The sequence below is a fragment of the Dendrobium catenatum genome, unplaced genomic scaffold (assembly GCF_001605985.2).
Source record: "Dendrobium catenatum unplaced genomic scaffold, ASM160598v2 fragScaff_scaffold_847, whole genome shotgun sequence".
Taxonomy (NCBI): domain Eukaryota; kingdom Viridiplantae; phylum Streptophyta; class Magnoliopsida; order Asparagales; family Orchidaceae; genus Dendrobium; species Dendrobium catenatum.
Window position 1 is genome coordinate 6683043 of NW_021319309.1, and position 12497 is coordinate 6695539.

Here is a 12497-nt window from a genome sequence, read left to right on the forward strand (position 1 = left end):
AATCAAATTAGACAAAATTTTAAAAACATTCAATTGCTAAAATCATCATGAGCGGTTTCAATTATACATCTAATGCCAATTTATGCCTATTTGTAGTAATATGCAAGTGATCTCAATCTCAATAGAGATATCTCATCAATTCACACTTTCGCTTATAAACTTGCTTAAAAATAGTTTAGACTACTTCAAAAGCAATCCCTAAAATATTAACCCAAATACTCAATAAACTTATGATGAAATTAATGTTTGCTCGGCCATATCAATTTTAGGATCCATACCGACTGCGTCCAAACTGGGCTTCTTCTCAACAATTTGATTACTACTTTCTACACCTCAACCGAAAGATTATAGATTTATAATAAATACCAACAACTGTGTCCAAATCCTCGGCATAAAATCTAAGTGAAGAGGGAGGCGGGTCATTAATTTATTTATAAAATACGCTGCAACTCATATATGTAGAAATAGTACTACTAATATTACAACAGTAATAAATACCCAACAACACACCACAACCAAGGGTGCGGCCTTGTAACAGAACAGTAAACATAAATTATTACCAGAAGACAGAACCCACAAACACCAAGATATAAGTAACCCTCAGTAGACTCTGCCTCCACTTTATTCTCCAGTTCATCTAATCAAAGCAGTACTTAGTAATCCGCCCAAGGAGCTCAATGCACCCTACAAGCAAAAATCAAAAACCAAATCAGAAATTAACCACAAATATCCATCGTGCTATACGAATGAGCAGTGGATGGATTTAGTTACTTGGTGCAGTCGGTGGAGGTGCTGATGGCATATCCGACGTTGACGCCACACTTGCCGGGGATTCCAGCAGCTGCGCGGGGATTGAGTCCAGAAATACTGCCGGCAAGAGTCTTGAGGCAATTACAAGCCGCCTGCCGGTCTGGGGTTGTCTTCGCCGCCGAGTTGAGGCTATGCACCCCAGCGCAACATGCTGGCGCGAGAGGGCCATTGTTTCTTACGTAGGGGATGCACTGTGCCAGGTAGCTGTAAACCTGGCCGCAAGTGATTGCGCTTGCCTCGTGGAGAAAGAAGGAAACCAGGAGAAAAGAAACCATGAAGACAACCGCCATCGAAGCAGTGGAGCGAGCCATTGAGGAGTGATAAGTGCTAAGGAAATACAGAGAAGAGGAATGGACGAGGCGATGGAGAATGAGTAGAGGGGGAGTAGGGTATATAAAGGCCAGGATGGGTAAGATGGTGGTTGGCGGTTGCAGGGTTACTGGAGGGGTTTCAGTAAATGAGCATTGAAGGGGGGAGCTGTGTAAAATTGAACTGGGGGCGAAGTGTAAAAGGACGAAACGTCCAAGCCATAATGGCGTTTCTAATATGCGTGCAGAGTGGTTAATGAATGGGCCCATTGTGTTTTTTTAGTGCTCTCGGTTGATTTATGCGGGGAATTCAGGCTTCCCAAAGGGGGGGGGGGAGGAAATCTATTGTGCTGTTACTAGCTAGGCTTGGATCTTCATTTAGTGGATGGAGAGCATAAGATGATCGCCTTGCGGTCTATGAATAACTACTGCTCACTGATAGATCGACGAATACTACAGGAAATATTGTTACTTTCTGAAACATTCACATTCAGGGCGAAAAGAGATATAGAGTTTAGTATTCAAATTTTGTGCGAATATAATCATACAAATAAGAGAATGATGCAAGAGCCATAAGAGACTAAGACTTTTACGTGCCATAGAAAAGAAAAATCATAGGATCTACCATAGTTAAAATGACTCTAGTAGTGCTTATTATTTATATATCATCAAAAATTTATCTTGATCGGGCACGAATCTCGATGCAAAATCAAGTTGGAAACTTCCGAAATTAAAATTGGGACCATCCGAACTCCGATTTCAGCAAACTTACAGTCAAACTGTACGTTTCGGAAATACGAACCCAACGAAACCAAATTCGACTCAATCCGAGCCCAAATGAGTCCAACTCAAGGACCCGAAGCGATGTTGGAAGGTTCGAACCACAATTTGGATTTCCAAAAGGTTTTAAAATATGACGTTCTTATAGTTGTTGCGGGCTAGAAAATACGCGGCGATAGAGATTTAATTCTGCGTCTTAGCGTTGTACGTATAACTAGCTCACACACAGAGAACACAAGATTTTTTACGTGGAAAACCCTTAAAAGGGAAAAACCACGAGGCCTAGCCCAGTTGAAAATGATTCCACTAGACTTTGAGTTGGTTACAAAGGAATGAATCACCTCCAAGGGTGATCAGATTACAATCAGTTACTTAAGTAAGACGTCGAGTCTTTTGCAGGACGTAGGGACTGAACGTAGGGCCCTGAGCAGGACGTCGGGTCTTCGGCAGGACGTAGAGACCGAGTGTCGGGCCTTGAACAGGACGTCGGGTTTTCGGCAGAACGTAGGGACTTAGTGTACGTCGGGCCTTGAATAGGACGTCGGGTCTTCAGTAGGACGTAGGGGCTGAACGTCGGGCCTTAAGGCGGTGGTCCAACGAGGTTCCTATGGTGGTCCGGCGAGGTTCCTGCGGTGGTCCGTCGAGGTTCCTGCGGTGGTCCGGCGAGGTTCTGCGGTGGTCCGGCGGCTGTCGAGGAGGAGCTCCTTCCTTATCTTCTTCCTTCTCTTCTCTTCTTCTCTCTCTTGCTTAGATCCCCCCTTGTGAAGAATGAGGGCTCTATTTATAGATTTTTTGTAGTGGCATGGCCCGTAAATATGTGTGAAATCAAGGGCGAATATGGAGTGGTTCGAATGGACGGCCGATAGTGAACCCTTAGATCATGCACCGTTCGTTGGACATTTGCAGGCCTTAATGATGTCGGAATTCAGCAATCTTGGGCTCGTTGGATTCGTCTCGTCGAGCCGTTCGATTCGAGTATAAGCTCGTCAAAATCGGAGACCGTTTGGTAACGCAAATTGCTGTTTGAACTTTCAGACAGCACTTTGAGACCTTGATTTTGACTCATTTGGGCTCGTATTGGGTTGAACTTGATGCCGTCGGGTTCGTATTTCAGAGACGCTCAGTTTGACTGTAAGCTCGCTGAAATCGTAGTTCGGATGCTCCCGAAATTAAATTTTGAAGTTTCCAACTAGCTTTTTGCCTCGAGATTCGTGTCCGATCAAGATAATTTTTGCATGGCGTATCAATAGTCAAATAAAGCTACTCGACGAGACAAATCCAACGAGCCAAAGATCGTTGAATTCCAACATCATTATGACCTTTAAATATCTGACGAACGGTACATGTTTAAGGGATTCAATATCGATCGACTTTCCAACCACTCCCCATTTGCTCTTGATCTCTCACCTATTTACGGGGCATGTCACTCCTTAAATCTATAAATAGACCCCTCATTTCTCTTGAAGAGGGGAGACCAAAGCAAGAAGAGAAGAAGGAAGAAGAGAAGGAAGAAGCTCCCCCTCGACCATCGCCTGAGTTCGCCAGATCACCACATGAGGCCCTCGCCTTCGCCAGACCATCACTTGAGGCCCTCACCTCCGCTAGACCACCTCGTGATGTCGTTGATCTGTCGGACCACCGCTTTAAGCCCTCACCTCTGCCGGGCCACCGTTTGACGTCGCTGCTCTACCGGACCACCACTTGAGGCCCTTACCTCTACCGGACTACCTCTTGACGTCGTTGCTCCGTCAGACCATAAATTGAAGCCCTCAACTCTGTCAGGCCACCGCCTGACGTTGTTGCTCCGCTGGACCACCACTTGAGGCTCTCACCTCCACCGGACAACCTTCTGATGTCATTGCTCCGCCGGACCACCGCTTGAAGCCCTCACCTCTGTCGGACCACCGCTTGATGTCATTGCTCTGCCGGACCACCACTTGAGGCCCTCTTCTCCGCGGACCACAAATTGAAGCCCTCACCTCTATCAAGCCACGGCTCGATGGTGTTGCTCCGTCGGACCCCCACTTGAGGCCCTCACCTCCGCCGAACAAACTCCTGACGTCGTTGCTCCGCCAGACCACAGCTTGAAGCCCTCACCTTTACCGAATCACCGCCTGACATTATTACTTCGCCGGACCACCACTTGAGGCTCTCACCTCCGCCGGACCACCGCCTAACGTCGTTGCTTCGCCGGATCACAGCTTGAAGCTCTCACAATCACCAAATCATCACTTGACGTCGTTGCTCCACCAGACCACTACTTGATGCTTGGACCTCTGCCAGACCACCACTTAAGGCCCCAAGCTCCACCAGGACACCACCCAACGCCCAAAATTCTACCGGATCGCAACCTAAGACTCGGACTTCTGCCAAGCCACCACTTGATGCCAAAGTTGTCACGACCCAACCCGACCGGAACGAATCCCTTCGCATCGAACCGTGATAAATATTGAAAATCCAGGATCTAGTTCTGGAATTCGCTTTCAAATTTTCTTCCAGTAATCAAACATACAGAAAACACAGAGCTACAATAAACATCCAAATATACAGAAAAGTTCATCCATGATTTTTTTCTTTCTTTCCTCAAAATAATCATGTATATTACAGTTCACATATAAGATTTCACATAGCAGATCTTCGGACCCTGATAGAATCTCTACAGATTCTGGCCCCTTATGCCTCCCTTCCCTGACACAGACAAAATCTCAACGGATTCTGACCCCTTATGTCTCCCTTGTGCTTGCAGCACCAGAACTTGTCAGATATACATAATTTTAGATCAAATCAGACCTTTCAGATTTCCCTGACAAAGTCAGAATCTCGAAGGATTCTGGCCCCTTATAACTCCCTTCTAATAGCATATAAACACATCAATTCATTCAATTCAAAAAATCAGATTACGTTAGAAAAATTGTCAGCGGCATAACGGCAGTATAAGAAATTTTCACAGAATTCACAAATTCAGAAATTTATCAAATTACCACATATAGTACAAAACATCAATATAAGACTTTCATTATATTGAAGCAACATATTTCACCATCCAGATACTTTGCCATTCGATTTAAACACCGCATAATTCAAAATATCCGATAAAAACCTTCCAGAAAATACTCAAAACACGCAAAAACATCATCTCAGAAACATACCAAAAGTTACGCGGTAAAAAGTTTATCAGTGCGAAATGAAACCAATTATTCGCTAACGGAAATAGATTGCGGAACAGAAAAATCATCAAAATCCACATTTATGAAAATAGAGAAAGACGAAATGTGCCTTACCTCGAGTCGATCAACTTTCCCAACTACGGCGACGGACGAAAATTGACCGAAGTTGCCCAAAACGCGGATTTTCTTCCTCTCCCTTCGTTTTTCTCTCCCCTCAGCGTTCTCTCTCTTCAAAAATGACACTATTCAAATATTTATCAAACATGATCGTCCAGGATGATGTCCCCGATTGTGCCGGGACAATCTCCTCTGGACTGCCGTCGTGCGAACGAAAATTAATTCCAATTTGTTTCGTCCCTGGACGATGCTCTCTATTCAGTTCGTTCTGACGGTTCGTCCGGATAAACCCAGGTTCGTCCAGACGAACCATACAGATTTTCAACATTTCTTAAGTTCGTCCAAACGGTTCATCCGTACTAACAGTACAATTTTTTTTTTCAAACATAAATTGAAAATTTATGGGTTTCACAAGAGTTCTCCCGAAGTTTGAAAATTTATGGGTTTCACAAGAGTTCTCCCGGAGTACCGCCCTTCTACTCCGGTATTTCGACCCCTGTCTCCTGTTGATTATGATCGTTCTGACCTCCATCACCAAATAACGGTCTTTTTGATCCCCGGTCTCATGCTTACTATAGTATTTCAGATCGTTGTCTCCTACTAATTATGGTCCTTATGACCTCCAACACCAGACAACGGTCTTTCTAACCCTTGTCTTTTGCCAACTACGATCTTTCAGGCCCTTGTCTCGTGCTGACTATGACCCCTCCAACCAAATAAACTTGTCTATGTTGATTATTGCAACTCCCACAATGTAATGCGCTCTATATGACGTACAATTGTAACATCAAGCCAATGTCTTCTCCCTAAGAAGGGTCTCATTTGTAATCGACTGCAAATACTAGTAGATTCATTCAAACTGGGCCAGGCCCTATGGTGTTTCCCCATTTTCAGAGGTTTCCACATAAAAACTCTGGTGTCTCTTATAAACGTTACAACCTCTCTCTTATCTGTTTGTGTGATTGATCTTCGTACAACGCTAAGACACTAAACTTTATATTTCTCTAACACTGTGAATACTCCATGTGCAACAATTATTATTTGTTTACTAGTGCTTATTGTTGATTACAAATGAGGCACTTCTTTGGGGGAAAGGCCTTCACTCGATGTATCAAATATACATCATACATAGCACATTATATGTTGGAGTTGGAATAATCTAGTGATAGGAAAGTTGTTCCTAAGAGAGTGTTGGTCAGTTCGTTTGGTTGGTAGGATCATAGTGGGGCGACAATGGTATTAGAGATCATAGTCAGCGATCGACGAAAGTTGGACTGTAGTTGATGTGAGGAGGAGGTTAGAGTAACTGTAGTTGGCGAGCGATAGAGGTAAGAACGATCGTAGTCGACGGGTGACAGGAGATTAGAGGGGCCGTCATCGGTGGCAAATGGGACGTCAGAGGGACCTTCATCAGCGGATGACGCAGGTCGGAGAAACTATAGTCGTCGGGTTAAAGTGGTCAAAGGGACCGAAATCAGCTAGCGACAATTGTCTGAGGGAATGCAGCCGACATGTGACGGAGGTCGAAGGGATTTTAGTGGGTGGGCGATAGAGGTCGGAGTGACTGTAGTTGACGGGCTACAGAGGTTGGAGGGAACCTTGTTCTAGCTACCTGAAAGCTTATTTTAACAACCCTAATTCTAGCTACTTGCCAGAGCTTTTATTTTTTGTTGCTCGAATTTTTGTATAGATCCTCTACTTATTGGGTTAGCTTTTTATAGTTATCTTTCTCTTCTGATTATATGTTTTTGTATATAATTTTTTATTTTTTGAGAAATTAATTAAATGTTATGAGCTCGTGCTCTCAAAAGTTGTCCAATAAACGAAAAGATTTATTTAATTGTTGTCCTAGTTTTTAAGCCAACGCTCGGATGAAGAGCACAGCTTCAATTTCCGAAGATTCGTACAAAAGAAAATTTGGTCTTCTTTACTTAAATAACGCAGTCCAATCACACACTTCCAATCTCATTACTATTGTGTTGACTCGGTTATGCTCTCAGACGAAGAGCAGAGCTTCCCATAAAAATAAAAAATTTCAAAAAAATCGAAATAATTCAAACAAAAATTTATTAATTTGGTCCACTTTACTTCTTAAATAATCTAATGGCCTGAATAAATTTGGTCCAGCTCACCTTAGTTTGAAATTTTAGTTATCAACTAAAACATTTTAAATTTGAATCTCAGTGTATATAATGCATATATGATTTTACTTTAATTAACCTAAAAAATTAAAAAAAAGTTGATATGTAATGAATTTGTTTTTGTAAATCTCGGATGAAATATTTACACTGTTACATACATCTGAATATTATTGAGAAAAAAATCATTAGAGCTCCTTGTAGAAATCATATTAGAAATAAACATAGTTAACTAAGGATTTAAAATATATATAGAAAAATTTTGTGCTACGAGAACACTTTTTTTTTTAACAAAAACATATATATTAATATAAGATAAAACGGTTACACCATCAAAAGGCCAGAGAATAAAAAGAAAAAGAAAATACAACCAACATTTGGCTCAGTATACGACCGAGACTCCCAGCATCCCCGAAGCCTTGCACGGACCATCCATAAGATGAAAATAGCGCCCACAACCAACCAAACTCATCGAATAACACCAAAGGTTGCCACCAGCTCGACGACAAGGACACGAGCCCCCGCCACATCATTGCCTCAAATACCCGATCAAAATACCAGAAAACCTGTCTGAAGCAATAAGAGGAAATAAAAGATACAGTAAGAAGGAAATTATCTTCTTTTTCGGCCCCTCCCGCGAAATCTCCCACGAGAAGCAACCGAGCAAACAGGTCTATCACGCACCAAGGTAAACTCATTTCCAGGGTTGGAACCACCGTAAAAGTCCAGATCAGCCAAGCCGCAATCCAAAAATTCTGATTCAGATTCAAATTCAGACGAACCATGCAACCAATCCACATGATTCCTAATATCGAATCCAGAATCATTACCCAAATGATGGACCATAGTATGCGTATCTACCAAATTAACAGTGACATCCACAAAATATTCGAACACACCGGATTGTCAACCAAATTATCTACCTACACACTCTCCACAATATTGTCTTCATTCACATTTGGTTTAGACAAAATAACAACATCTGGCGACGAATTAGCTGAATCATCAGTCACCGCCATAACTAGGAAAATAACCAAATCATTACTAATATTAGCTTCAAGGGCCGAAACCACCCCAGCACCAAAATCAGGAAAGACGTTACCCCCCAACCCATCAGAATTACCCAACGAAATATGGGTCCCAAAACACCAGGGGAAGAAACCGGAGCTTCAACAGAGGGTAAAACAACACCCTTCACAGCATTAAAAGCAATATCAGTGCTACGAGAACACTTAAAGTCAATATTTTTCTTAAGATAGAAATTTGTTGTTGATAATTTTTTCTCCATGATGATCTTTTTTTTGCTGCTGTAGATGCAACTGCAAGAAGTTATGGAGTTTGTACTATTTTTTGAGAAGTGGGGAAGCTTTGCATCATTAGAAGACAATTGCTGATCACGTTGTAAAGTGACTTGTCTTTAAGAAAAATATACGGGTGCCGACGATCTGACTAGGGGTCGTTTGGCTGCAAGCAGAGTTTTTTTTTTTTTTTTTTTTTTTTTTTTTTTTTTTTTTTTTTTTTTTTTTTTTTTTTTGAATTTTTTTATTAATTAAGATAAATTTATACATATATTATATAGATAAAATTTAATTTTAAGAACTAGTAGTCAAAATTCTCAAACAAATGTGAGTTTTGTTGATTATGAATTGTAAATTCGGATTTACTCTGAAAATTATTTGGCATTATAAAGATTAAATCTTATTGAATTGTTTAGATATTTATTTCATAATTTAAATATGTTAGCTCAAATAATATTTTTTTATGATTGATATATTGTCAACAATTTATCTTGATCAGGCGCGAATCTTAAAAAAATTTTGAGTTGAAAACTTTCAAAATTAAATATGGGACTATTCAAACTTTGATTTCAACAAACTTATAGTCGAATTGAACGCATTGAAAAGACTAAACCAATGACACTAAATTCGACTCAATCCGAACCCAATGGGTCCAACTCAAGCACCCAAAGCCTATTTGGAATGTTCAAATCATAAATTGTATGACTAAATGATCACGAAATTGTAATATGAAAATACTCTTTGACTTTCTCCATCATGATCACTCACTCTCATACATAGCACCAAACTCATAACTGGGAAGTGCATACTCATAGGGCTTTTTATTAGATTACAACGGCTAGTTTTGTACTTAGGACTCCATTGTATTTACTTCTTAGCCATTCACATGTATCTATAAATACAGGTTACTGTAACTAATTCAAGATGTATGGATTAATCTAGCTCATTCACTTTCCCTGTTTCTTCGTCCCGTCTTTCCCACTTTCTCCTCATGGTATCAAGAGCCAACAGGGTCAATCAAGAACCCATGGATTCTTCAAACACCACCTCCTCCTCCACCACCTCCACCTCCTCCGGCGTTTCGCCGAGCATTCCCGCCAATCTCAAGTTTCTTGTCTCCAATATCAAGAATCTTGCACCTCATCCTCTGACCGCCGACAATTACCACCTCTGGAGCGTACAACTGCTCAAGCAATTCACGGCCAATGGCTTCGCCGGACACCTCCTCGGCACGGTTCAAGCTCCGCCGGATGAACAATCAGCAGAATACGTCCAATGGTTAACCGTCGACAGCAACCTCCTCTCGGCCCTCTTTTGCACGGTATCTCAAGCCATCTTACCATACATCATCACCGCTTCTACTGCCCACGAAGCATGGTCTGTTCTTGAGAAACGTCTACAACCGACCAGTCGATCCCGCGTGATCCAGCTCAAGAATGAACTATATCGAATGCAGATGAAGGATCTTTCGGTTCAGCAATACCTTACCCGCATCAAGACGATCGTAGACGGCATCTCCACCTCCGGCTCCAAGATCGAGTCGGAAGATGTAATGCTGCACATTCTCAATGGGTTACCTCCTCTATACAACTCGTTCAAATCCACAATCCGCAATTCGCTTCTACCCATTGATCTTGATACATTCTATGCACTCCTCTGCAATGAAGAACTACATCTTCAACAAGAAAACCTTCAAGAGCAGACCAACACAACTGGCAACACTCACGCCTTATACGCGGCCTCGGTTAACTCTACCAGATCTCGCAATGGTAGCACCCGCCGGTTCAACAAACCCAAACCTCAACCACAAGCTCAAACGACGACCGCCTATCCACCCAACCAGCAACCGGCGTCAAGACCTCTCTGCCAAATCTGTGGCAAAATTGGTCACATTGCGTTGAATTGCTGGCACCGCAACAATCCGAAATACGCCCCAACTGATACAAGGCCTCCGCGGGCTCTCTTTGCAAATCCTTCTGCTACCGTCAGTCATGACTGGATTATCGATTCTGGAGCGTCTACCCATCTCACACCAGACGTGAATCAGCTGCACTATTCGACGCCCTATCAAGGCAACGACACGGTCTCGACGGCAAACGGTAACTCCATACCTATCAACAATGCCGGTCAGGGCATTCTTCCTCTCCCTGACCCGTCTCGTAAGTTACTGCTTAACAACCTTTTACACGTTCCTTCTCTCACACATAACTTACTGTCGGTATCTAGACTTACTACAGATAATTTTGTTTCCATTTCTTTCGATTCTAACGGGTTTTTAATTAAGGATCTCCGGGACCATCGTCCGCTGCTTCATGGACGCCTTCGGAACGGTCTGTACCATATTAGCATTCCCTCGGCCAACACACACAAGGCTCTCACTGCAACTCTCTCTTCCGCACATCTCTGGCATTCCCGCCTCGGCCACCCCAGCAAAGAGAAACTCAAACTTCTGGCTCATCAAAATCCGGCTATTACCAATGTACCGAATTCTTTTATTTGTAACTCCTGTAACCAGGCCAAGAGCCACAAAATAGCATTCAATAAACGCATTTCGGTTTCTCAAGCTCCATTTGATCTCATTCACACGGACGTCTGGGGTCCGGCTCCTTACAATTCGATTGACAGTCACCGCTATTATATAATTTACATTGATGACTACACCAGGTTCTCCTGGCTATATCTCTTACATAATAAAAGTGGCTGTTTAAATACATTCAAAAATCTCTGCAATCTTATCAAAATTCAATTTAATCGCACTCCGAAAATTCTTCGATCTGATAATGGCGGTGAGTACACAAATCATGCCTTCCGTTCTTACCTACAGGCAAACGGCATCCTCCACCAACTGTCGTGTCCTCATACACCTGAGCAAAACGGAATGGCTGAGCGTAAACACCGTCATTTGCTTGATCTCACTCGTGCTCTGCTTCTCGAATCCGGCTTACCCTCAAAATTCTGGACCTCGGCTCTCTCCACAGCTAACTACCTCATCAATCGTCTTCCGTCTAAATCCATCTCTAACCAAATCCCGTACCAACTCCTCTACAAGCAACCGCCAATCTACGATCATCTTCGCACCTTCGGTTGTCTGTGCTTTCCCTGGCTAAAGCCCTACTCCGCCGACAAACTATCCCCGCGATCTCAGCCCTGCATTTTTATAGGATACTCCGATCACCACAAAGGGTATCTCTGCCACAACATCAACACCGGTCGCACCTATATCTCCCGTCACGTTCACTTCTATGCTATGAACATAATTTTCCTCTCAAACAATCCGTTTCTCCTGCACCAATGGCTACAAACCAATCCAGTGACAATTTCCCGCCTCTTCTTCTTACGCCTACTTATCCCACCTCTTCGTCTGTAGCGAAACCCATACAGCACCCTTCCAACCACCGTAACTCAATCCCAAACTCACTCCCAACCTTATCTGCTCCTTCGGCTAACGTTCCTCACGATCACCCTCTTCAACCAGCCGTCACGACTCACCCAATGCAAACACGCCTAAAATCGGGAATTATCAAACCAAAACCGATCTTTACTCTTCTTGCTCACCAAACATCGCATGACATACCGACCTCTTATACTCAAGCCCTCAAAACTCCGCACTGGCGGTCCGCAATGAAAACCGAATTTGATGCACTTCAAAACCAAGTGACTTGGTCTCTCGTTCCACCTCCGGCCGGCACGCCCATCCTCGGTTGCAAATGGACATACAAGGTCAAGACTCGTCCCAACGGCCAGATCGAACGTTACAAAGCTCGCCTAGTGGCACTAGGCTACAATCAGCAACACGGCATCAACTACGACGAGACCTTTAGCCCCGTTGCGAAGATGCCGACCATTCGGGTTCTGCTCACACTGGCTCTCAACCGGCAA

The 12497-nt window shown here is 43.0% G+C and overlaps 1 protein-coding gene across 1 annotated transcript; it reads right to left on the minus strand.

Moving 5' to 3' along the window:
• Window positions 1-399: 399 nt before the first annotated feature.
• Window positions 400-1403, minus strand: LOC110101535 (non-specific lipid-transfer protein-like). The gene is made up of 2 exons (XM_020829461.2): window positions 772-1403; window positions 400-684 (listed from the first exon to the last, which is right to left on the minus strand). Exons 1-2 carry the CDS (start codon window positions 1386-1388, stop codon window positions 675-677), a joined length of 627 nt encoding a protein of 208 aa, XP_020685120.1. The 5' UTR covers window positions 1389-1403; the 3' UTR covers window positions 400-674.
• Window positions 1404-12497: the final 11094 nt, after the last annotated feature.